Source organism: Zonotrichia albicollis, chromosome 7 (genome assembly GCF_047830755.1).
Source record: "Zonotrichia albicollis isolate bZonAlb1 chromosome 7, bZonAlb1.hap1, whole genome shotgun sequence".
Classification (NCBI taxonomy): domain Eukaryota; kingdom Metazoa; phylum Chordata; class Aves; order Passeriformes; family Passerellidae; genus Zonotrichia; species Zonotrichia albicollis.
In genome coordinates, this window is record NC_133825.1 from 5,777,138 (window position 1) to 5,802,995 (window position 25,858).

Sequence of the window (25,858 nt, forward strand, 5' to 3'; positions counted from 1 at the left end):
TCTAGCTAGTTTTGAGTAATATTTAAGCTACAGCTTTGTCTGTTCAAACTGTTATTAATGTTCAGATTTTTAGCTCCAGGTTTCAGTATGATCTAACTTTGAATTGCACAAGGTAGCCCTATAGTTCAAATGAAGTCCAACTAGAGGCCTAACTATAATAGCTACTTACACCAAACGAGCACTTAGCTACTTTCAAGTAATGTAACATTTTTAGCACCAGAATATGCCTTGAATCTGCCATGAATTGGGTGGTGGATTTTCAGAGTTCCATTGTTGCTCCTTCTAGTTTTGTTGAGGCATTGTCGCTCACCTGCGACACCGTCCCTTGGAAATGGCGTCTGGATTGCCAAAGAAGACACCAACACCTCGTCTTTTGTCCAGGGAAGGGCTGAAGCCTAATGCTGTGAGTACCCACTGGGCTGTGTTAGGGCTGGCACTGCCCTGGTGTCCCTGCTCTCCCTGCCCCTGCTGTCCAGCAGTGCTGTGAAGCTGCAGAGCCCCTCCCCAGCCCTTTGTGCCGTGCTGCTGTTGCTGGGGCTGTCCTGGTGCAATAGGGAACACTGTGGGATGCTTCAGCTGTGTCTTGCCTGGCTGTGCCAGCAGAGCCGAGTGAAACCAATGTACAGCTGAAGCCCTGAGCATGTGTTCTGTCCCTTTCCCTTTGCCACAGGAATTCTTTCTGTCAGGCTGGGCACTCACCTGTGCTGCTCTGACCATCCTGCCCTTGGGCACCTGGGCATGTGGGCGGGGAAGCTCAAACTCTGCCCAAAGCCTTGAGAGCCACGGCTGGTCCCAGCTGGAAGAGCTCCCAAAGCAGCTGTTCTCTCCCAGCTCCTGTGTGGGCACAGATGCAGCCCTGCAGGCAGCGCTGGAGCCAGGGCCACAAAGGTCCCTTGCTGTCTGCAGCTCACTTGGCTGAAGATGCCCCACTGCTGAGGCTCTGTCAAGGAGATGCCTCTGATTTCTTCTGTGGAGGGCTCTGTCAGCCCAGACAGAGAAAACAATTAACAGGGAGAACTACAACCTGGACACATTCCTGTGCACCTCACTCTTGGTAAAGTGTTCCTTTCTTGCATCTCTTGGACTCATCCAGCAGCGATATCTCCTTGCTGTGAGTTCTGAGTGTTGTGCAGCGATGGAGTTCAGGCACTTCTGAGAGCTCCTCCCCATTCTCTGGAAAGGTCACTGCCTCAATCCAATGAAACGTGAGAGGAAACAAATGCCCAAAGAGCAGAAATCCCCAACCATGTCCCATCCAATCATGGAGAAGCCAATGGGACAGAGCCATATGGCTGGAGTATGTGTGTTCCACTCTGTATTATTAATTCACTGATGCTAAGTATTTCAGCAGAAACTCCCAGGACTTCCAGGACTGTCCTAGTGGCTGTGATCACAAGTTATTCACCAGTGCCACTTGTTCAAGAAAAGCCTTTCTGAACAAGCACAACTCTGAGGCTGTAGCTGGTTTACTTTTGCCTTTCAGCTGCTTCCCTCTAAGTTCCAGAGGGAGAAGTTTCTCAGCAGGAAGAAGGAGGCCAGCACTGGGGGGAGTATTCTGCCCAGAATTGGCCCATTTCTAGACAGGAGTGAGACTCGCCCAAAGGTAGCCTTTTCCTGCTCTTTTCCTTTCTGTTTCACATGAAGTTTGAAGAGGGTGTGTGTTTGTGACAGGCTTGCCTCCCGCAAAATACCTCAGTGTCCAGGTCGTGCTGTCATTGCAAGGTGCTGGTAGTGGTGGACTGGGAGTCCTGATGTGCACTAAGCCAACACAAATACCCTCTGCTGAAGCTGCTGGGGTGTGCTGGAGTGCAGCTGCCATTGCTAAAACAATGGGAGGAAGGCTGGGGACACAGAGGCCCAAAATTGCCCTTTGCCATTCTCCTGCTGAAGGAGCCACCTCTTGCTTTGGTGTGGTCAACATCAAATGCTCGGGGCCACAGGATTCCCTCCAGAGTGGCAGCGTTGGCCTCTGAAGGCCAAGGGTCTGCAGGAATTCCTTCAGATTGAACAAAACAAATTGCATTACTGCTTTGGGCTGAAACAATGTGTTGGACCCCGAGGGGGTGCTGGATTTTGCAGGCTGCCAGATGTCCAGGGGACTGGCCCTGGGCAGAGGGGAATGGATGTGCTTTATCTGGATCAGTGCCTACTCAGAGGTGTGTTTAAAGCTGCTTTTCTGGCAGGAGTAGCTCGGTATAAAGCACAGTCCAAAGGGGTAGGTGACTGAGGTGGGCTGTTGAGCAGGAAATTGGAAGCAAGAGACACGGAACACAATCCAGGTAAAGGATTGTCCTGGAGAGGAGCCTTGGGAACACCTCAGGGAAGGGCACAGCTAAGGGACAGTGTGCTGCAGCCACTCCCTTCAGCAGAATGTGTCAGCTGTGAAGTCACAGAGGAGACCTGCTTGCGTCTCTGCAGTGACAGCAGTGTGGCTGGAGAAGGCAGACAAAGCAGGGCAGAGTTTTCTCCAAGCAATGTCTCTGCTCCAGAAGCATTTGCTGTCGTGTCATTCCAGACATGCCTCTACAATGGCATGAAATAAGATCACTGTAATGACACTTTTACCCAAGTTGCTGAGAAAATAACTGAAACTTATCCTCATTCAGCATTCACCTCACTTGTCTTTTTATTTTCAGCTCATTTGTCTTTTTATATTTGCCTTTTCCTCTCTTTGGAACACACTAACTTTTAAGTACAATGAAAAGGAACAAAATCATCAAAGCAAAAGAAAAGTGTTTCTTAGTAAGGATTCAGCTGAGCTGGGGATGTGTCCCTCCCTGAGAGCCAAGCACACACACACACCCTCTGAGAAAATGGCAATCTTTGTATCCCCTTTGTACCCGGCTGGGGCGGTCCCTGTGCCCTTTGCCGTTGGATGGGTACTCAGGAGCTTCCATTCTCTACTGAGCACCAACTTTTCTGTGCCCTCCCTTCTCATCCTCCTTCCTTTTGGTTAGGTCTTCAACCCTGTCCCTCTCACTGTGACACTCAACAAACCAGCCTGAACAAATCCAAACCACAAACAACACAGAGAACCAACAAATTCCATTCTTTTGCTTCATAACCTTTTGGCTTCAGCCAAATGTCACCTCATCTCTCACACCTCCTCTGGTCCTGCTCTCTTCTTACTGATGTCTAAGTTCTAGAGCAAAAAAGATATTTGCAGTTGTGTGGGCCTCGGTTTCCCTGTCTCAGAGTAAAAGACATCCCAAATCCTTTCCCATGGAGTCTACTGTAAATCCATGGGTTTTACTTACTCCATGAGTACTCAGTCACTGCCCCAGAGCTCTGTGACCACATGGGCACAGGGCTGTGTTTTAGGAAAGTGCTGCCTGGCATTCTGGAGAAAGAAACCTGGAGAAATCCATGCCAAAAGAGCAGCTTGGCTTGAGCCTGCTCTGTGTGGCCCAGCAGCTGTGGATCAGCTCAGAGCAGAGGTGGAGGAGCCACTGTTTGCCCAGTGTGGGCTGGGCAGACGTGCTCCCTCAGAGTCCGTACTTCACTGGGATCAGTGGAAGATTCTCCTGCATGAACCTTCCTCCCAGCAGCTGAAGCTCTCCCTGCTCTCTCTCCTCTCCAGCTGCCATCAGCTGCCCCGAAACAGAGCTGGTTTGGGGTTTCCCCACCAGAGCTGGTATTTCAGAACTTCGTCGCTCGGGAGGTGTCTGAAATGGTGCTGTCTCTCATGAATAAGGACAAGGTAAGTGCTGGCACCCAGAGCTTTGACACTGTGCTGGAAGAGGAGAGTGCTGTCATTCCCTCAGTGTACAGCAAAGCAAGTTATCTGCTGCAGCACATGCAGAAGAAAATGTCTCAGCACCTTCTTCTGCAAGATGGTGGAAATCTTCCTGTGCTGGGAATTGTCCCCTGGTTTTGGCCAGGCGTTGATGGTGTCTATGCCAAAGGAGTTTCCTTCTCTTGAAAGCTCTGGATTGACAGGAATGTTGAGGGCTGTACAGTTCTTACCTGCTCTCCTGCTTTGCCTTGGGTCTATAGCACACCCTGTGTGTCCTTGGTTAATCTTGGCTCCTGGTAGGAATCTCTGCCTCTCTCAGCCCGTTTGGCTCCCTTTGTGCAGCTCACAGGCAAAGCTCAGGGGCTGAGCCTTCTGCACTTTATGCTGGAATCACTTCTCATAATGGCATTGGCCCTGCAGGAACCGTGTCCCGAAAGAGCCCTGCAATCAGAGTGATGGAGCAGAAGCAGTGAGAGGCCTTTAGGTGCCACTTGAGGCTCCTGCTCAGCTTCATCCAGCTCTGCTCAGCTTTTCCAAAAGCAACATGTGTTCTGCTTTCCCTTTGCAGAAGCACAGCACATCCAAAGCCATGTGCTCCAGGAGGTTTCAACCTTCACATGAAGAAACTGGGATTGTTTTGCAGTTTCCCAAGAGAGCTGAGAGGGAAAAAGTTGAAAAATGTCAGTTGTGTTCCACTGTAAAGAGGAAAACTTGAGACCATTTGAATTTCAGTCAGGGAAACATTTTCTCAAGTGAGGCTTGTGCCAAGAGTAGGCTGGTGGAAGGAGACAGGAGGGAGTCCAAATCATCTGGTTTAGACTTTTGGAGAGCATTTTGGTGCTCAGGGGTTGATGATATCAGTGTGCTAGAAAATGCATGTGTGCTGTGCATGAGTACCGCAGAGGGCAGAACCTGGCCTGCTGGCTGCAGGCAGGAATGCCCAGCAGCCCAGCTTGCCTGCACAGGCAGCAGGAAGCCCTGGAGTGCCAATATTGGCTTTGCATACTGGAACCACACTGTCAGTCAGTGCTGGTCGTGTTTCTCCAGGCAGAAAATGCCTCTGAAGCCCCATGGTCAATAGACACCGCCTGTCTGTGTTTCTGTTACTTTTGGCAAGCTGGTTGCTCTCATGGTCTTATGATTCTTCCTTGCTGCTTTACTGCCCATTTAAATTCTCTTTGCCATCTCCTTGTTTTAGGGATTGTCTTGCTGTGTTCATTCCTTCTTTTGCTTTTCAGGTTTGCTTTTATTCCCAGTAAGAGCACAGTGTTTGGTCTCCTGTCTTGCTGCTCTGTCTGCCTGACTGTATCCCCAGAAGGTCCCTACCCAAACCTGATCTGCCAGAAGGGAATTTCTTCCTTCCCCCACAGTAATGGGCTGGTTTGCTTTTAGGTAGCACATTCCCCCTTCTGGAACATGACAACTTCATGGCTGTGTGCAGGCTGAAGCCAGCAGGTTTTTTGGCCTTGTTGAAGAGGCAGGTGACTTGGTTCAGGTGCTCTGTCTCCATCCTGCTGGTGCTGACCTGCTCGGCCCTTCCTTCCCAGCAGGTGCTGCCCTGCTGCCCCTGGCCAAAATGCTGGAGCCAGAGAGAAGGGATTCAAGTTCAGCCTTGTGAATGATGTGCCTGTGCCTGCACAGCTGAAAGTGCTTTGGAAAAGGGGCAGGGGAGGGATGTTAGCAGGACATTGACAGGTCTCCTCTCGTCCTGTTTCCACAAGTGGCAAAATCATAATTTCATGTCTTTGCTGCAGATTCTTCACGTGGTGAAGGTCTCCATGGAGAGCTCACCTTACTTCCAGCTGGTGAGCTCCAGCGATGCGTACCGTGCCGTGCCGCCGGGCGCTTCTGCCCCCGTGCGCATCCGCTTCACCCCCAGCAAGAACAAGGTGAGGCTGGAGGAGCCAAAGCACACAATGATCTCCACAGCCATTGTTTGCCCTGCACTCTGGCTCCAGTCCATTGCATGCTGTGAGCTGGGCTCCAGGCGTGGGCAGGCAGCCTGCAGCCAGTCACACCTTGGTACTGCTGGCAGGCACTGCAGCCAGGCCTGACAGGCTCTGCTTCCCCTCCCTGCACATTGCTGAGCATTGCCAAGGGAAGATGCACAGGAAACAGGATGAAAATGACAGAGGGCTGTTGATAGATGTTGGGCCATCTCTAGGTCCAGGGGAAGGGGTTTCATTCTGATGGAAAACACCAGAGGAACAAAGAGGTCAGAGAGCTTTCCTCCTTCCTGGGCTGCCAACAGCTTCCCTGCCTGCCCCTGGGCTGGAGCAAAGCTGGTGCTTTTTCACCCCCTGTGTTGTGCAGCCTTGCAGCTGTGCTGTCCCAGAGCACAAGTGAGCATGGCACAGCTGCAGGGCCAGGGCAGAGGATGTGCTGTGCCCGTGAGCCCGGCCTGGCACAGGCACACTGGGCTCTGGGTGCCCTTGGTCAGCAGGAGGTTGCTGAGCTGCAGGGCACTTGGACACCTGCCTGCAGGAGCTGGTGCAGGGCAGGTACAAGCTGCAGGCAGAGCTGTGAGCCCAGAGCCCGTGGCAGTGACACTGCTGGGGCTCTGTCTTCATTCCTGTCCCTGTGCTTGCTCTGTCAGCTGGCACCCATTCCGTGCCAAAGGTGCTTTTGTGGGGAGGTTTGAACAGCAGTGCTGAGGCCCTGGCAAGTCTGATCTCAGTGCTGGGATCTGGAGGGTTCATGTTCTGATCTGGAGGCTTATTCATACAGAAGGGTTGAGGGCATGGCATGGAAGGGAGGAAGCCTTGCAGGGAAACAAAGAGAGGCCCTTTCCAACAGCATCCTGCTACCTCTTAGCACTGTTCTTCTCCTGACTTGGTTGGTCAGGCAAAGTTAGAGGGGAGTTGTGAGCCAACTGATGTTTCTGCACCAGGCCAAAGGTGCAGGATGTCTTTGGGTGCAGCTGTTTTCTCCTCTTCCTTTTGCTGCTTAGAGTCAGTTGAACACTTTGTCCTATTCTCAGACAGTGGGAATACAGAATCCTAAAGAGCAATGTCCTGTGTTCCCCAGCTCCATGTTCCTTAGAAGAGGCTTAGGAATTCTTTAACATCATTAAAGTTTAGAGTAGAAATGGTGGTGGCCTAGGGCTGTTATCTGTATGACCCAAGTGACACAAGAGCTTAATGCCACTGAGACAGATTTTGCAAAGTGCACTGGTGCCTTTAAAATGTGACATAGCAGTAGAACTTAGTGTTCATTTGAGGGTGCAATAGGTAAATTGATGCCCTTGAAGGGGTATAGGAAATGGTTTTTCTTCTGCCATGGGGATGGCACTAAATGTCCTGTGCTGAGCCAGTTTCTTTTCCTGCAGGATTATTGCCACGAGCTGGTGTGCCTCACTGCCAGGGAAAGGATCGTGGTGCCAATTCGGGCCATTGGTGCCCGAGCTGTGCTGGACTTCCCTGCCCAGCTGGACTTCTCCAAGTGTCCGGTCAAGGTCAGCACCCAGCAGACTCTGCTGGTGCGCAATGTCGGTGCCCGGGCAGCTCGGTACCAGCTGAGCACCCAGAGGTGAGGCAGCTCATCTGTCCCTGTGCCAACACCTTTGGGTGAGAGCGGAGTTGGGAAAGAGCTACAGAAGGAACCAAGCATTGGATCTGCTGCCCGGCAGCCTGGCTGGGAGTGAGCAGGATGGAAGGCATCTGCTCTTGCTTTCAGTGGCCTTGCAGCTTTCTCTGTCCCAGATTTCCTGGAGGGCACTGGAACATGTTGGGAGCTGGCTTGCACCCTGCTGAGCACAAGCAGCTTCTGAAATGCTTCCTCAGCACTGTCAGCCAAGCCATTCTCTGGGAGGCCACAGGCATGTGTCTTTGCAGTGGTCCTGGAGGGGACCTGTGGAAATCATCTGAGCAAACACACTGCTCAAAGCAATAGCAGTGTCTGGGGGTTGCAAGGTGCCATTGGGAGACATGGACCTGTCTTTAGATGCCATACAAGGAAACAAACATGTCAATGGACCTAGTTATAAAAGCAGAAGAAAACAACCTTTTAAAACCGCCTCCATACCTTATCTTTTCTGCCTGTCAGGTGCAGTAGTGATTCATTGAGAGGATGGATCTAACAGGATGAGAAGTGTCTTAAGGAGCAGCTCACAATTAACAGAGAAAAGCCCAAAATTTAGCTTTCCAGGCCTATCTCTTAGGAGTAATTTTCCTTTGGTTATGTCAGTGTCAGGGATGTCTCCTTGACAGCTCTTCTAGCTGTGGGCTCAGGGAACAGTTTAGTGGTGTTGGCTGAAATTCAGAGGAGTTAAGTTTAGCTGTGGAGCTTGTGTCTTTGGGTCTTGGGGAGCCAGGTGTGTGTGTGAGATGACTGCTCCAGCAGGAACAGAGGAGTCTGATGGGTGCAGCCCAGGGATGGAGGAGATGCGGGGGCTGATTTGCACTCAGTTTTTCAGTCCTGACAGCTGAGTCCTGAACTTGGCTAGGTACTCTTCTCTTAGTAATTTGAAAAGAAGAGGACACCTTCTTTCTCCGGCAAGGCCTGAAGTCATCCGTGGAATGTTATTCCCATCGTGCCACCTGAAGGCAGGAGCATGTAACATGGGGCAGGAGTGAGAAGGGAAGGGAATGGAAGGTAGTGCTGAAGCCTGGCCAGGGATTCCCCTAACTGGCAGCTTCTCTATTGCGGTGAAATTTCTGGCCAAAGCCTAAGAACAGAATGCTGTGCCTTGCCCCCAGCAGGCCCTGATCCTCCCAGCCCCAGCAGAGCTGCAGCAGTGCTGGCATCAGCCCCGGGGCAGATGCAGGAGCATGAGCACTGATCTGGCTCTGGGCCTTCTGGGGCCTTGTCCTTCCTCCCCTCCCTCCAAAGTCTCACATCCAGCACACGAACATTGCTGGCCCAAGGCTTCTCCATCAGCCAGCAGTGATGTTCTCACCAGTGGCAATGGGAACAGGTCAGCCCATAATTACAGCAAGAGGTCCTGAATGAGCAGAACCTGAACCAAGTTCATCAGCTGTTACTACTGACATGAACAAAGTTCAGCTTGCCAGATGTTCTCTTTGTTTTTGTGTGTGATGCATTCATTAGCAAAGTCCCCAGAACACATTTGAAGTGACAGATTGACCAGCAACAAAGCACCAAGGCCAGGAACTTTTGTTTCCTCACTGGGGCTGTAGAAGGGCACAAAGCCCAGCAGCTGCTGGGCAGAAGCACATTTTCCCTGAGCTGTCCCTGAGCATCAAAGCACAGAGTCTTGTGTTTGTCAGGCAAGAGCTGTTTACCTGGTGACTAAATCCTGATTGCTCCTGTTAAATCCAAAGTGCAGCAACGCATCTGCATCACTATTTCCAACACATTGCACAGAGTTTCTCTGCTGGGCCAAGCAAACAGTTACCAGCCTGCATGACAGCCCAGAGTCCCAGAATGCATTGCTGGTAAACACACAGAAACCTCCGGTTCTGCTTCCTTGGTGTGCTCCTGCTCATGGTGCTTCATTCAGCTGGGATTGGACTCTTCAGACTGTAAATGGCATCGTCCTTTTGGGTTTCCATGTCACTGTATTGCTCTAATCTGCATTTGCACTCTTTCAAAGTTTTGATTGCTCCTTTTCTTAGAGCAGCTTTCATTGAAATGTTTATAAAAGTTGCCCTTTTTAGGCTAAATTACGATGTTTTCAAGGTAAAATAAACCAAAGAAGCACACTGCCAATTCAACAGGAACTATTCCTTGGTCTTCAGGGAAAAGTTCCTTCTCCCTGTCTGAATCCTAGGCTGTAATCTCCCGGGACAGGGAGTGCCCTAACGTTTGCATCTCTTGAGATGAGGTTTATAGGCAGCAGGAAAAGAGAAATTCCTGAGGCAATCAGTGTCAAGCTGTGCATGCAAATAGCTCTGAACCCTCTCTGTGCTTTTCACAAAGCATTCTCTGATGGGATTGCTGGCAGTGGGAGCCTTGAGCCTCATTGCAGAGAGCTGGATGCAGAGTATGGGGAGCTGAGGTAATTTTACCCCCAGGATCTTGTGAGGTCTGGATCTTGTCAGCAGTGGCTCAGTGTCTGTTTGTGATCCTGTCTGTTCTGTCTCTTGTGCTGCCTGTGCTTGGATTGCTCCCTGCTTGCCCAAGGGAGCTGCAGGAAGCTGCAGTGCAGCAGGAATCTCATGGCCAGGTGTCCCAGGCCTGACCCCTCTCTCTGTGTTGCAGTCCTTTCTCCGTGGTGCCGGCCACAGGAGCTCTGGGCGCTGGTGACACTGTGCAGGTGACAGTGGCATTTCACCCGCTGGCCAGCGGTGCCCATTGCGGCTCCCTGGCCGTGTGCTGCAGCTCAGGTGAGTGCTGGGCCCTGCAGGGCACAGGACAGTTCTGCACATGGCTCCCTCTGTGCCATCCCTGCATTCCCTCCAGAGGTGCCTCCCCTGTTCAGCCTTACCCCAAAGCAAACTGAGAACTCCTTGGTGTTTAGGGGCTTGAGAAAGGCAAAGATTTTTGACTGCTGTTTTGCTGGGACTTGCTGAGTGGAGGAAGGAGGAACTCTGATTCTCCACTACGGTGTGGCTATGCCTGGGTGTAGTTGTATTTGATTCCTGGGCAGTGCTGTAGGTGAGGTCTCCATCAGACTCTCTCCAATGCAATGGATTTCTTGCACACCTCTGTCCCACATGCTGCTTCTCCACTGGCTTGCCACAGACCCTTTTTCTATGTGGCCCTTACACATAGATGTAGTTTCTGTCTAACAACATTTTCAGGCCCTCAAGTTCCTTTTTTGTGACAAATCAAAACAATTTTTTCCGTGTTTTCCCCATTTCCCAGGCTGTTCACGCTGTTGCAAACCTCTCACATCTATCTCCCATTTGATTTCTAGACTGTGGGATCCCATCCAGTCTTAATGTAGAAACTGCTCTGTACTCAGTAATCTTTCCTTTGTCCCTTTCTTATTTGATTTGCAATGCTCCAGCTTGGTTTTTCAGATCTGAACAGTATAAAATATTTAAAGACTGATGTGGCTGTGGGTTTGGACAGGGAAATGGTTTTCACGATGCTCATTCTGTAGTGGTTTGTCACATTGCAGAGCCAGGCCGGTTGTGTTTCCTAACCTGTGTCCCCTCCTGCTCTGGGTGTCACTTCACTTGTTCCTCTGGGCCTCCTTTTGCTGTCCACCTGCCCCCAGGCATATTTGCTGGTCAGCAAGAAGGGATCCAAGGGATCAGGAGAGACAGGAGTCTCCTGGGATGCCCGGGGAGAGCCTGGGCAAGGCAGGACTGAGCAGGGCTCCTCAGCCCTGTCACCTGAAGGACTTGGATGCAGAAATCCCGGTGATCTGAGTGGGTCACCGGAGCACATGGACCAATCTCCCTGTCCATCCTTTCACCTTGGGGCCAGATCTCTGCAAACACCCTCAGAAATAAGGTGTTTTAGGAGGTGCCCAGGACATCCTCACGCTGTACACACAGAGCTGAAGGATGTGATCAATGGAGTGGTCCACAGAACTGCTCCTTCAGCGCAAAACTGGGACACTTTTATCTGTGCCCTGTGCTTTGCTCTGTTCCTTGTGCTTCCATCAGCCAGTGAGCTGAGCAAAGACTCCCCTTTGCTTTGTTCCAGGTGGAGAAAGAATCCACACAAAGCTCCAGGGAGAAGCTGTAGATGTCAACGTTGGGCTGAGCACAAATTCCGTGGAGCTTGACAAGACTTTCACCACCATGTCAAGCCACAGAACCCTGTTCATTGAAAACAGGAGTAACATCACAGCCCACTTCCAGTGGAAGGCTTTTGCGACTGAGGAAGAAGAGAATGAAGAGAAGAGGAGGTTGGTTTGAAAGATGCATTTCAGTGAGATACAGGCCCATGTCTGAGCTAACATGTGGCCTCAGGGGATGTTGGTGCTTTTGAATGGTTAGGCCAAGTAAACCATGCCTGGCACTGGGGTTTGTGTCCCTGGGCTTCAGGAGCTCAGCACTCAGCATTCCAGGTCATTTATACTCGAACCAGGGATGGCATTTTGGGAAGGAAAGGTTGATTGTGGTGACTGGATTTCCTCAGGTCCTAATTGGGCTCTTGTCTCTCTAATCTTCTTTCTACATGACCTGGCAACATCCTTAAACATTTCCTGAGTTGCCAGTCCCTCTTTCCAAAGGTGATACACCCTCTTTATTCCCTTTAGTTCCTTCAACAGCTCCTTGCCCATGCGGGCTGGTTGTGTGTCCCTGTGCTGCTGTCAGAGAGGTTTTGAGCTCTCAGAGCAGAGAGGACTTTTTGTGAGAGAAGATAGTGCAGGATCCTTTCCCTCTCAGGACATTCTACTGCCATGCACTGGGATGAGATCCAGAAAGCTCTGGCTCATGAAAAGGTCTCTCCAGGAGTTTGCTGTCTCCCTCCTGCACAACAAAGTTCCTTCCCCTCTCAGAGCCTCTGTTTTCATGCATATTGCATATAAAAACTTGAATGTCCCTGAAGGGATTTGGTGCCTGAATTCATCAATTTCCTGTGGAAGTGCTCTGGGATGCTCTTGTGAAAGGCAGTGGAGGGAACGAGGGAGGTCCAAAATGGAAGGAACAAAGTGTGATGCTGCTAACACGTAGCTGCAAGCCAGCTTTGTCTCCCCTTGCCAGGGAAATGCTGCAGTGGGTGCTCTGTGATCTTTCTGTGCCCCCCTGAGCAGCTCAGTGGGAGGAAAAGCCACTTGAAATGGCTGGTTGATTCTCCCTCAGCTGTGGCAGAGGCTTTGAGGCAGGAGGTTCTCTGGAGGGATGCTGGCTTTGGAAACCTCTGCTGAGCTTGCAAGTGTGGAGTGAAACTCCCTGCTGGGCCAGGGAACAGCAAGTTGTCCTCTGATCCTTGTGGGACCCTCGTGGCTTGGGCTCAGCCTTTGCTGGCGAGCTGCTGCTGCTCCTCCTCAAGTGCTTTGCTCTCCTGTGCTCACACTTCTCTCTGCAAATCTGTGGCTCATGAAACCATCTGCTGGCCTTGTCTCTCCCTGGGGCTGCAGGCAGTGTTTGCTGTGGCTGCCCAAAGAGGTGTCCCAGGAAAACTTCCCAGAGGAGAAACAAACAGAGAAGGTGAAGGGACATCACAGTGCCCTCCTGAGCAGCATGGTCCAGGAGAAGATGGCAAAGGTGCAAGACGACCCCATGCTGTTCTCTGATGACATTTTTTTCATTGAGCCAATGGTAAGTGATAGCTGAGAACATTCTCTTCCTCCTTCTCTTCCTCCTCCTCCTTCTCCTCCCACCCACCCTACTCCCTACACCCACCCCTTCCCTGGCTGCAGTCACTGGGAGATCCTCAGCTGGCTCCATGTGCTGGCAGGGAGGACATGGAGTTTCTGGTGAGGCTGCAGGGCTTGCTGCTGAAAGCATTTGTGCCCTGCAGGCTCCAGGCAGGGCTGGGAGCCTGACAAAGCCCAGCTCTGCTGCCAGGCTCAAGCTCAAGGCACTGCCTGCGTGTCCTGTCAGTGTCCCTGGGAGCAGTTCTTGTAGGCAGGGGCTCCCCCCACACATGGGGCTCAGCAGAGGCTGTTGGAGCACTGCCAGCTCACACAGTGACCTGAAGCTTGCAATTGCTCCCTGGCAAAAGAAGGCCAAATTCAGCCCAAGGTTAATGACAGAAATGCCAATCCCTTCCTGTAACCATGCCTTGCACTATTTCTGAGTGTCCCTTCCAGCGTCATCTGTGAGCCTGGACACAAGGGTGGAAGGTTGAAATGGGCCTTTGGAGTTGTCCTGCACACAGGAACAGAAAACCTTTTCCTTTTCTGGTGATGCAAGCAAACTGCCACGTGCTCCCATCAACCAGAGCCTTGATTCTGAGTACTGGCATTGTGAGAGATGATGAATGCCTGGTGTGTGCACAGTGCAACATCCCTTCTCATCTTGGAGTAAACCCTAGAATAATGCCAGCCTCTGCTTTCTTTCAGTACAGGTTAAACTAATATTTTTATTTCCAAGGAAGGGGATCATGTTCTCTTCTTGGTTACAGCTATGGCCCATCTAAGGCCAAGAGCCAGCAGGGCAGAGTGGCAGTTGCATCCCACTGTAGCTGACAGCAGCATGATGTGTCGAAGAGCTTGTGTCAGAGCAGCAGGAATATTGTGGAGAGTGGGAGCTGATCAGCTGAGCATTGAGAGCTGTGTTGGGCTGGGTTTGGAGTGTTTCCTTGGCTCCTTGTGTTGTTCACTCATCACTGATGCTCTACACAAAGGCTTACAGGAGGGTGTTGAAAACAAGCAATGTGAAGTTTGCAAAGCAATGTTTTGGTGTCTCTTTCTGCTGTAGGAGGGAGAAATCGGGCCGAATTGTTCGGCTGAAATCAAGGTGACCTTCAAACCCCTGGAAGCACTGGAGTATGGAAGTGTGGCTTACTGCAGCATCTCAGGTGCAGCTCCTTTGCTCTGCCTCTCTCTCCCTCAGTGAAGCCATGGTGCCAGCCTGAGCCCACTGGGCTCCCGTGGAAGTGCTGGGAAGGGTCCCTGGTCAGCAGGGCAGTGCTGGCACATCCCCCCTGGCCCTGCAGCTGCCAGGGAGTCTCCCGTGCCAGGCCAGGGCTCAGAATGCTGTGTGTGCCTGACTGATCCCAGAACAGCCCAGGCAGTGCAGGGAGAGGTTTTCATGCCATGGCTTTGCCAGCATTCCCTCAAAGGCCAGAGAGCTCCAGAGCAGAACACTTCAGTGAACAAGCACTCAGCCCCTGCAGGCCCCTGGCCTCCAGGATGGCTCCATTTGCCATGGATCCACCATCAGGTGGTAGGAGCTGAGTTAGAAATGGGCTCCCTGAGCCTGGACCACCTCCCAGTGCCCAGACAGCAGCAGAGCAGAGGGGGATGAGCCCCCCTGAGCCCGGGCTGTTGGTAGAGAGAGCAGCCTTGGCCAGCAGCTGCTGCTCTCCCTGTGTGCCAGTTGTCACCTTGCAGCTCTCAGCCTGTGGAAATAGAACAGTGCTGAGTGTCACAAGGGGAGCACTTGGGCAACAAAGTCCTGTGCTCCTGGGCCAGGGAGTTTGGGAATTGCCAAACTCTGTTTGGCAGGAGCTTTGTGCCTGCACTGAATGTATTTCAAAGCTCCTCTAGGTGCATGGGAAGGAAACCACAGAATAACAGTATGGTATGGATGGAATGGACCTTAAAGATCATCTAGTCCCAAGGCCCCTGCCATGGGCAGGGACACCTCCCCCTAGAGCAGGGAGCTCCAAGCCCCATCCAGCCTGGCTTAGAACACTTGCAGGGCTGGAAGCTCCACAACATCCCTGGGGAACCTGCTCCAGTGCCTCACCACCCTCACAGGAAAAATTTCTTCCCTAATATCTCACCGAAATCTCCTTTCTTTCAATTTCTACCCATTACTCTTTGACCTGTCACTACAGGCACCAGAGGTTTTAAACTCATCAAACTGGTGGCTCAAATTGGAAAGCAGCCCAGGGAATGGGTTAGAAATTGCAAGTCAGCCTCAGGGGATATGTCCTGAGGGAAGAGAAGGGTCCATATCTTCTCCTGCAGCATCAGGAGCTGGTTGCGTCCAGCTCAGAGTCGGGGACTAGCACTGAGGCAGCCTGGAAAATGCAGTGGAGCAGAGGGAATGATTGTACTGCAATGGACATCTCTCCCCAGGCCGTGAGAGCAGGCTGCCCCTGCAGCTCAGAGGGGAAGGCCAAGGACCCTTGGTTGAACTCAGCTCTCAGACTCTGAACATTGGGAACGTTTTTGTCAACACCCCCCATGTCTATGAGGTGAGCAGCAGGGCTTGGGATGGATCCTGATGGCTCCTGAGGCAGCAGCAAGCCTGGTGCAGCTGTGGACTTGCTGCCAACCTGGGCAGCTGTGAGCAGGGAATATTTGATGGACTGCTGAAATCTGGGGGGTCACCAAGGTGTGTCTGTTGTTCCTGAAGCCCCAGTCCCTGCTTTTGGGCAGCCTTCCTTAGGGATCAGCTGGGAGACTTCCTGCAAAAACACCCCTTGGCACATGAAACCAAGCCTGGGTCAAAAAGCTGCATGTTCAGAGGCTTTTGTGGCAGTGCCAGACACAAGGCACCTTTGCACTGGGCTCTGCAGAAGCAGTGGAAGGGAAAGACATGCTTAGTTTTCTCACCAAAAGATGGTGCTGTCTGTACGTTTTGATGCTGATGCCTCATTCTCAATGTATTGTTTTCATGGTCTGGGAAAAGGTGAATGAGCAGATGGTGCTGTTGGAGCTGTGCTCACTGGGGCAGCAGCAGCTCCGGGGTGATTCCCTAGGCAGCCGCAATCAGCCCACGTTGCTCTCAGGGCCAGCTCTCAATGCGCTTGGTGCTGCTGAGCAGAGGGGCACTGCTCTGTGTCCATGGGATAAGCCAGGGTGACTGCAGTTCTGTGGAGTTGCCACTGCTCTGCATGAAAACCCAAAGGCAGAACTTGTCCTGTTGTATCTTTGGACTTCTGCCATTCAGCAGCACAATGCATCTTCTGCCTTTTCTGGGTGTTCATTGCATCATTAGACAGTAACTCACAAGAAGCAAGATTCCTCATGTATTTCCATTTTGCTTTCTTGCTGCTGCAGGTGAAACTGATGAACCAAGGAGCTATTGATGCTTCCTTCACCTGTCTCCCTTCAGCCACCAACCTGGGCTTGTGTTTCAAGTTTGCCCCCGAGGAGGGCATCATTGCAGCAGGTGGGAGCCAGAGTGTGCAGATCTCCTTCAGTGCCACCGTGCTGGGGAGCTTTGAGGAGCAGTTCCAGTTCAGTGTGGCTGGATCTCCTGCGCCTGCCATCCTGACCATCAAGTAAGGACCCTGGGAGCTGGGTGGGCACATCTGTAGCTGTCTCTGGGACATCCCCCACCTACCTCCTTTTGCGGTGGAGCAGAGGAAAAAGGTGTTTCCTGAGGTGTGAATCTCTGCTCTGCTGCTGGCATTGCTTTAGTGTGAGGCTGCCTCCTGCCCTGTGTGGTAGCCGGGAGCTGGAATGACTCCTCCCTGCAGGGATCTCCATGTGCCTTGGGCCATGGCAGGACGTGGGATGGATCAGCTTTGGGCAGCAGCTGCTCTGGGATGTCCCACCTGAACACCCAGCAAGGCCCCCAGGGCTTTGCAGATGGACCAGCCTGGCTGATTCTGCAGCAGCAGCAGTGTTTGTAAAACCTTGTGTGAATAATCCATGCCAGATGGGCAGCAGCAGCCTCAGCTCACCTCTCATGGCCATGCTGTGGGGCACAAGCTGTGCCCCCAGCTCCTGTGCACAGAGGGCTCTGGTGCCTCCTTTGCACAGCCAGCAAAGGGCTGATGTGGGAGTCAGGAACTGTGCAGCAGGAGCTGTGCCAAGAACTGGGGCACCATCCCGTGGGCTAATGCCATGGCAGGAGACAATCCTGGCCCAGCCAAAGGGAGAAGGGCTGATCATAGGGGAGGCAGAGCTCAGTGCTCAGCACCACAGCAGCGTGAGGCCTTGTCCCTGCCAGCCTGAGCCATGTGCTGCAGGATAATGGAGTGGAAGCAGGAGAGCTGGTGCTGGCTGCTCTGCAGCTTTGGAGCTGGGCTGCTGATGCTGGGAGGCACTGGCTCAAGGCAGTGAAGAAATGAAAGCAATCTGCACTGGATGATACCAATGAGATAAGGGAGATGGGTAAAGAAGAACAAGGAAGTTATTCCTTAGCAAGAGAAAAGTGGTGAGCAGGTGCGCCCATAGTGGAGAAACAATGATGCTGCCTTTGTTTTTGGAGAAAAAGTGTGCTTTTTTCATTTGGAAATCAAGAGGGAACCTTTCACCATCAAATAATTGATTCTCCTCTGTCCCTCCCCCAAAGTGGCCATGGGCTGTTTCTGCATCAGCAGCTTTCTCCTTGAGCAAGGGCAGATGTCTCTTGTTGAGATGTGCAGAGCAGAGCCAGGGTCAGTCCTGTGAGTACAATAGAGGACACAGTTCACTGGTTCTTGATTTTGAACCAAAAGGCAGAGTGGGCACTGATTGGCATCAACCATGAAATCAACTGGTGAGTGTTGTGCAGCTTCAAGTGCTGATTTCAGTGGATGTTGGTGGCTTTTGGAGTGTGTCTGCTGAGTTGAAGGACAGGTGAGGTGCTGTGCTAGATTCAGGACAGCCAAGTTTGGTTGTTGAAACTCTTGCTCTTGGCTGTGCCAGCTGGTGCACTGCTGACAAACTGGTCCTTTCCTTTAGGATTCATCTGTGCCCTGGGTAGAACTGTTGCTGCTCTTTTCAGAGGATGTTTGGGAATGCCCTGGATTCGTGTCTCAGAAAAGTGTCTGTAATGATTTTGTGGGTCAAACTCTCTTGACAAAGCTCCTCCATGGGAACAGCAGTTGCTGCTCAGAAGGAGCAAAGCAGGGAAGCTGTGGCTGGAAGGGCTGCTTAGAGAAGTTTGTGGGGACACCTTGATGTCCATGCCATTGCAGATGGGGAAACTGAGGCACGGAGCCATGTCTGGGTGTGTGTTCAGGGTCCTTCATGGGATCCCCAGCAACCCAGGGGCTTCTCCTGCCTGCCCTGTGCCCAGAGCCCATCAGGGGCTGTTGGCTGCTGCCCCTTGGCTTGAGCTGCCTCCTGTGCCCAGGGCCCTGTGCTGAGCACACGGGGCTGTGTTGGTTGGAAACCCAGGGTGCCCTGAGCCCAGGTTTTGTGCCCCCGAGCCACGACAGCCGGACCTTTGCAATGCCTTTAACCGAGCCATTGCCTGCTCTGTCCTCGGCCTGCAGGGGCAGCGTCACTGCACCGAGTTTACAGTTCGACCTCGCTGAGCTCGACTTCGGGGACATCTCCTTTGGTGAGTGTTCCCTGGGCTGGGACACAGCCTCAGGGATCTGTGCCTTCCAACACAAAAGCATCCCTCACTCCTGCCCTGCCCCAGCAGCCTCTTCAGGCTGTGAACTGCAGGGCTGCTGCTGCCTCAGGGGGCATTTTGCCATTGTGAGATCCAATGGAAGCAAGGAATAGAAAGGCAGTATTTTCTGGTGTCTCTGTGCTGCTTTAAAAGACAGATGTCTGCCAAGGAAGGTGGGAATCTTGCTGCAATGGAAAGATGAGCCCCTCCCTCCAAATGCTTATCCCTTTGAAATGACAGGGGTCCCAGGAAAAACTGTGGGAAAAGAAATAACAGTTCTTTGCTAGACTGTCTCAGGAGAGCACAGACAAGAAGGCAAGAACAGACATTTGCCAGATGCCAAGTCCTGTTTTTCCCCTTTGGTGGAGTTCTGGTCACAGCAGGAGGAGCTGTGGGCTCTGGCAGGGCAGTGATCCCCCCCAGCCGGTGCGGGAAGGGAAGGGAAGGTGGAAATGCTTATTTTGCAGAGCCCCAGAGGGCAGGGGAGTGTGGGCAGTGCCCAGCAGCAGCAGCAGCAGCAGCGAGGCAGGCAGGCAGGGTCGGTGCCAGCGCTGAGCTGCAGCCAGGGCAGCCCCGGCCAAGCACAAACCTCCCGCAGCAGCTGCGGCCGAGCTGCGATCCCCGAGCGGGAGGAAGGGAAGCTCTGCTCCCTGCCCAGCCTCAGCTCCCACTGCACAGCCGCCCACGGCATCACGCCACAACTCCCAAAAACCCCCAAGGGAAAAGCCCAGCCCAGGGCCAAAACGCCCCAAAACCCCCCAGAACCCCAATCCCCCTTCCCAGACCGAGGGCAACATTCACGGCCAAGCCTAAACCCAGAACTATGAAGTTCATGAACTTCTGAAGGAAATTCATTGCCTTTTTTGAGCTGCTTCTTCCCCAGCCTGCATCACCACGGAGGCGCTTGTCAAGTTGACTTTGGAAGGAATGAAACACGAAAGGCAACAGATGGAAATATGGTTCTGAAGCAGGAGATTCATCTAGCTGAATCCAATTTCATTCCTAAGGGCTCTTAGGCTGAAGGCAACTGTTTTATCTTTGCTTCTTTGTACCTGTTGACTGTTGTCTGCATGTGCTGGCCTCAGTCTCGTTGGAGGTTTTGACATCTGGGTTTGTCCTTTTTGTGCCTCTCTTGCCTCCCTGCTGGAGTCCCTGCTGGAGCTGGCAGTGGTCACTTGGATGGGCACAGAGGAGCTCTGGGCTGCAGCTGCAGTTGTTTTTTCTCCCCATCTGTGTCCCAGTGACTCTTGGTGAGCAGGCCTGGGGAGAAGTCTCCTCCCCACAGAGCTGGCCAGCCCAGCCAGATGTGCAGTGCAGAGCAGGCTGTGGCTGCTCTGTGCGCTCTGCAGGACATCCCCACCATGAGTGGCTGTATCTCTGGCTTTGCAGGATGGAAAGCAAATCTCAGAGCCAAAGTGGGGTAAACCCTTGCAGGCAGCACTCTCAGTGAGCAGCATGGCTGTGATGTCCCTGTTTGTTGGGTGACGTAGGACCTGGTTCCTAATTGCTAATCTCAAAGCAAGGCTTGGCTGTGCCCCAGTTGAGGGGGCTCTGAGCTGTCACGTGCTCAGCTGTTTGGCCCAAAGCAAGAGATGCCTTAAGGATCCTGCAGAGAGAAGCTGCATTAGGGTGCTTTGCCTCACGTTCTAGTTCCTGATTCCATCCTCACTTTGTTTTGCTGTAGCTTCTTCTTACAGACAGCTCACTCGTTATATGTCTTGAAAAAGGTGGGAGTGTTGGCAGGCTGAGCAGGGAATTGGACAGCTTGAATTCTCAGAGTAAATGCTGGGTCTGGGTGCACACTCATCACTCAGAGAGAACTGATGCTGGTTTGGGGCAGGTGAGGAAGCTCGTCCCCATCACAAAGAGAGAAGCTTGCAGTGTTCAGCAGGGCTAGGAGTGGGCATTTTCAAGGCTGCAGTCTGGAATCTGTGTCAAAGGGAACTAAGTGACGATTAATTCCTCACGCAGCTTCTGGGTGAGCTGCAGTTCAGATAATAAAGAGCTCAACTCCAATCTCACTTTGATCCTGCTAGGATCTTGCCCCCAGGATCATGCCCGGCTCGGTGCCTGAATGGATATTTGTGTCCTTGCCCAGGCTTTCCCTACACGCAGCGCTGCCGCCTCACCAACAGCTCCGCGGTGCCCCTGACGTTCCAGCTCCGCATGTCGGATGATGGCACGCAGCCGGCTGTGGACAGCGTGGATCAGATCCGCAGGGACACCGACCCGGCCTGGAGCAAGGGAATCCATTTCTATGTGGAGCCCAGGGAGTTCACCATCAATCCCAGCCAAGGCACCATCCTCCCCCAGGGACACCAGGACATCGAGGTACGGCAAGAGCCCGGCCACAGCCGCTGCAGCACCAGGGCTGGAGCTGCACTGCAGGGTGGGAGGGCTTTAGCTCTGGTGCCAGCTTGGAGCATCCTGGCACTGAGAGATCTGCACTGCTGGGAGGCCCCTGCTAGCTGGCTTACTCGGGATGTTCCTCAAGGAGCACTGTTTGCTTTCCAAAATCATATGCTGAGCTCACAGACCTTATGGTCAAGGCCTGAAGCCATTCTTGTGTTTTTGAGAGCAATTGATTTGACTGCAATGGGGCAGAGCAAGGATGAGGGCAGAAGGTGGCTGTTAGAGAGATGTCATTGTATCAAGCAGTGAGCTATTCTTCTTGGTCTCATTTCCCCCCTCATGGGGAGCAGAATGATTTGTGTTCACTGCAGGAAGCTCCAGTGGAGACAAAACATCTGCAGCCATGTGTAGCAGTTCAAATTTATTGTATTGATTCCTTTTTAAGTGGTTTGTTCTGTGATACCCCATGTTCTCCCTGAGTTGGTTTACCCTTGGGTTTTACCCTCCCTCAAAGCTGTCACTCATGCCATTCCCTGCCCCTTGTTCCAGCTCTTTCCCTGCTGTCAAACCCAGCCCCTTTTGTTCCCCAACCTTTTTTGCCAATTTAACCTGGAGCCAATCCCTGTCTGAACACCCCTTTGGAATTCCCATATTCCTGGAGGCCCCATTGGCCCATGTGAGCCATCCTCCCCACCTTCTTACCCAAAGGGGCTCCAGACACTTGATGTAATCCCCTCAGTGCTCCCCTGAGGATTCCCTTTTGGTTTGCTGTTTGTATCCACCCCCTGCTTTGTGTCTGTACAAAAGCCCTTGCACAGGAGTGTGCAGGGCTCTTTTGGCTCTGATCCTTTTGCTTGGAATAAACCCTTTCTTGTGGAACTTCAAGGCAGAGATCCTTCTCCTTTCTTCTCTGCCTGGTCCCTGTGGTGGCTTGTCTCTTGCAGTGTAGAGCAAGAGGCTCTGAGGGTTCTGCCTCTGGTCAGTGCCCATCCTGGGGCAGTTTTGAGGGTTCTGCCTGTGGTCAGTGCCCACCCTGGGACAGTTCTGAGGGTTCTGCCTCTGGTCAATGCCCACCCTGGGGCAGTGCTGAGGGTTCTGCCTCTGGTAAATGCCCACCCTGGGGCAGTTCTGGTTCTGAGGGTTCTGCCTCTGGTCAGTGCCCACCCTGGGGCAGTGCTGAGGGTTCTGCCTCTGGTCAGTGCCCACCCTGGGGCAGTGCTGAGGGTTCTGCCTGTGGTCAGTGCCCACCCTGGGGCAGTTCTGAGGGTTCTGCCTTTGGTCAATGCCCACCCTGGGGCAGTTCCCCACTCCTGGCATGGGGCTGGAGTTCTCAGAGCCAGCCCGGGCTCAGGCTCCCAGGGCAGCCATGAACTGCCCAGCACCTGCTGGGCCACACTTTGCCCTCAGCCTCCTGCTGTAAAGCTGAACTCATTGTGGTCAAGTCAGATTTCCTCTGCATGGATGTCTTTGTAGTCAGATGAGAAATTGGCCCCTTAATTTGAATGCAGTGGTGCATGGAGCTGTAGTCTAATGTTTTAATGTAGCTGACCTGTGCCCTGATAGCAAGGTGTGTTTAACAAATCTGGTATTGGCAGAAGGCTTTTGTTACGCTGAGACTGTGCTCTACACATGGAGCAGCAGAAGAATTAAGGGCAAATCCTCCCTCAGGAACTGGAGGATATCACCCGTGGGTAATGAGCTTTTGTAAGGAAGAATTGACTGTTCTTCTCTTCCACCAGGTGACCCTGTGCTCCAACACGGTGATGGAGTTCTACCGGAGATTGCTGGTGGACCTGGAGGGTATTGGCAAGGGAGTGGCAGCCCTGATCATCACAGCCAGGTAGCAGCCCTTGCCTGGCCTCCCCCAGGCACTGCCTTGCCCAGGCTGTGCTGGCTGCAGCTGCCAAGGAGAAGGGCTGCTGAATGCCCTCATGTTGTGCCAGCTGGACACGAGAACAGCAGTGCTTGGGCAGCAGCCCGTGGTGAAAAGCACGTTTGCTCACAGCCCAGCACGGTCATGGGCCCTCTTCTAAAGGCACCAGGAATGATATCGTTGATTGGCCTTGTTTTTGGTGCTTGAGGTGGAACAAATTTCCCGAGGGCCTCCTCTCCTTCTGGCTGCAAGAGGTGGAGTTGTGCTGGCTGTGAGCACCGTGCACTGGTTTGGGCCACACCAAGCAGCTGCTGAGAGTCAGGCTCTGGCTCTGTCCATGAGGACACATGGCAGGGGGAAGTGGCTCCCAGCAAGAGTTGGGAGGGCAAGGTCTGACAAGGGGAAAGCAGCCCTTGATGTGGCAGGTCAGCTCCAGTTTTTGTCCTTCCCTGTGCTTCCCATTTTGAGCTTTAATGTTGTCAGAGTTGAGAGCAAAAGTGGTTGTTGCTGCAGCAGAATTCCATGCTGCTGTGCTCTGTGGGTGTCAGTGTAATGCCCAGAGGGATGCAGCTCCCTGGTGCTGTTCCCTGTGGCAGGCAGAGCCATCCAGGCAGTGCCTGGGCTGCCATTGTGTACAGCAGGTGGAGCTGGGGCCAGGCAGTGCCTGGAGCTGTGGAGTGAAGGAGCCAGGGAGCTGCAGGGCCTGGCAGGGGCTGATCAGCCCCTCTGTGGGGCAGCTGCTGTCTCATGCCCTCCAGGGCTGGGGCAAAGAGCTGAGTTCTCAGGCAGGGCAACAGCACCATGGCAGAGAAGGGAGTCATTTTTACTGAGACACAGGAGCTGTGTGTTCCTTGAGCCTTAGGGAGAACTGATCCTTGTTGAGTCATTTTTACTGAGACACTGGAGCTGTGTGTTTCTTGAGCCTTAGTGAGCACTGATCCTTGTTGGGAAGGCTCCCCCAGAGCTCGTGGGTCACTGGCACTGTTCCAGGAGTCCTTGCAAGCCTTCTTGGGCAAAGGAGGGGCTGAGGCAGCTGTGGGGCAAAGTGCTCTGCCTGGGGCCCTTGGCAGCCTCTGGGTGCTGCCTCTCAGGGTTTGCCCCTCCTTGACAAGACATGTTGGAGTGGGAAAAGGTAGAAGGCAATTTATCCCTGTAGGGCTCTTCAATGTGCATTTGACAGTGACCAATGTGTTCTGCTCCATTTCACAATCTGTGGGGGTAGGCATTCTCCATTCTCTCAGTATCTCTGATTGTTCTGGGGTCATCTCTTTGCCCAGATGTCTCGTTCCTGAGCTCCAAGTGTCCTCCCCGGTGCTGCTGTGTGATGAGTGCCACCTGAAGGTGCCTTATGAGAGGAAGATCCTCATTATGAATCCCAGCCACCTTCCTGGCTGCTACGGGCTTATTCCCCAGGTTTGGCATCACATCCACCTCCTCCTGTCAAATATTCCTGAGGAGACTATTAGGGGAAAAAAGGGTTTGGATAAGACCTTGCTGGTTTCTATTTAGTCTTAAAGATCTGCTGAGAAGAGGATCCTGCCCAACTGTAAACTTTAGGAGGCAGTTGAAGCTCCTGAGGAAACAGCTGATGTTCTAGTCCTCAGGGTGTTTTCCTGTGGGAGATCTTAGAGGGTTGTGAAAAGCTGCTGCACCCACAGACACCAGTGTCTGTGCTGGCAGCCTCCTTGCAGGATCCCCTGGGAATGCTAAACCTACAATTCCTGCATCTTGTTTGTGCCTTTGACCTTTGTCCTGGGGAGTTTTAAAGGTGTGTGTAAGTTGCTGTTGTGGTGGATGTTAAGGAGCCTAAAGTTTCTTGAGAGGTCCCTCTGAATCTGCATTTCATTGTGTCCCTTCCAGAAACGCAAGGAGGACTCTGCTGTGCTCTACTCCAGCCCCAAGCCCTGTGGGATTGTGCAGCCCCAGAGCACAGCAGAGATCCCAGTTGTGGTGGCAGTGCAGGCCCTGGGCGCTCATCGCACCGACGTTCTCATCGGCGTGTTCGGGGATGAGAGAAACCCCCTGGTGAGGGCAAGGGGAGATGTGAGCCTGTGTGCAGCTGCTCCTGGCAGGGTGCACAGGGACAGGGATTCTGCTGGGGACAACAGGCACAGGCTGCTGGGGAGAAGGACAGGAGGGATGGGGGGCACAAACAGCTCCTGCCTTAGAGGTGGGAATCTCAGTGTCTGACACAGAATGGAGTTGGGCTAAGCTGGAATCCAGGGGCATTTGAGTTCATTATTCTTTCAAATGCTGTTAACTTTGGAAACATCTGTTTGAAAATGTCATCTCTCTGAGCACAAAAGAGGATGTCAGAAGTCTTCTAGGAACCTTGAGCTTTCTGTAAAAGAAATGAAAGCTGGCATTTGAAGAGTGTTTGCAAAGACTGAAACTTCGATTAAAACATATGGAAATGGCAATGCCAAATTCCTTGGATGGCACCAAATATCTGAACCCGGGCCATCGTGGCACTGCCTGTAAATCAGTGAACAGGAAGGACAGGCAATGCAGGCTGTGCCAGGGAGCCTGAAGTTTGACCAAACAGTTGCTTTTAACTATCAGGCTGCTTCCCTTAAAGAGGAGGGTTTCTCCCCACCAGAAGAACCAGTTGTTTAACTGTCAGGCTGGTCTTACCTAGAGATTTCTTGCAAAGATAAAAGCTTTGGGCCAATAATTTTTAGTTTGAAAGGTTCTCTTACCTTAATCCTTTTCGATTTGGAGGTGAACATGTAATTTTCTTTTTCCCCAAAAGCCCAGCATTTCAGCTGGAGAGTGGTAGCTGTCCCTAAAGAAATAACTTGAGCAGGGTTGAGCTGTTGAAGGTTTTTTAGGTTTGTCTGTTGTGGTTTGTTTTGGGGATTTTAAAATCTTTCTTGCTTGCTTCCTGGAACAGAGAGCACAATTACGGAGCTCAGGACGGCTGGCAGAAATCTCCCCAAGCCCAAGGCCGGCAGAGCTTGGCAGGATCCCAGCACCACAGCCTGTGTATGTATGGATGGAAGGATGGATGGATGGGGAATAGGACCTGAGTCACGTGGGAGTGTTGGAAAATGTCAACCAACCCCCCAGCGGTGTCAGGGGAACATTCCTGATAAATCCCCGGTGGAGCTGCAGAGTTTCTGGCCTTGGGCACTGGTG

At 52.5% G+C, this 25,858-nt stretch overlaps 1 protein-coding gene across 1 annotated transcript; it reads left to right on the forward strand.

Annotated features, from left to right (window-relative positions):
- Positions 1-3,670: 3,670 nt before the first annotated feature.
- LOC141729566 (hydrocephalus-inducing protein homolog) lies at positions 3,671-25,499 on the forward strand. Its single transcript, XM_074544270.1, has 14 exons — positions 3,671-3,700; positions 5,491-5,625; positions 7,065-7,264; positions 9,899-10,023; positions 11,297-11,501; positions 12,681-12,861; positions 16,221-16,444; positions 18,371-18,438; positions 20,594-20,826; positions 22,587-22,687; positions 23,998-24,133; positions 24,581-24,626; positions 24,678-24,745; positions 25,473-25,499. Exons 1-14 carry the CDS (start codon positions 3,671-3,673, stop codon positions 25,497-25,499), a joined length of 1,779 nt encoding a protein of 592 aa, XP_074400371.1.
- The last annotated feature ends 359 nt before the right edge of the window (positions 25,500-25,858 follow it).

Excerpts from the sequence above, each read along its gene's own strand:
- LOC141729566 (XM_074544270.1), top strand. The coding sequence starts at position 3,671 with ATGGTGCTGTCTCTCATGAATAAGGACAAG. Across the intron at positions 5,626-7,064 it reads TCACCCCCAGCAAGAACAAG|GATTATTGCCACGAGCTGGT; the intron begins GTGAGGCTGGAG and ends CTTTTCCTGCAG. Across the intron at positions 18,439-20,593 it reads CTTCGGGGACATCTCCTTTG|GCTTTCCCTACACGCAGCGC; the intron begins GTGAGTGTTCCC and ends GTCCTTGCCCAG.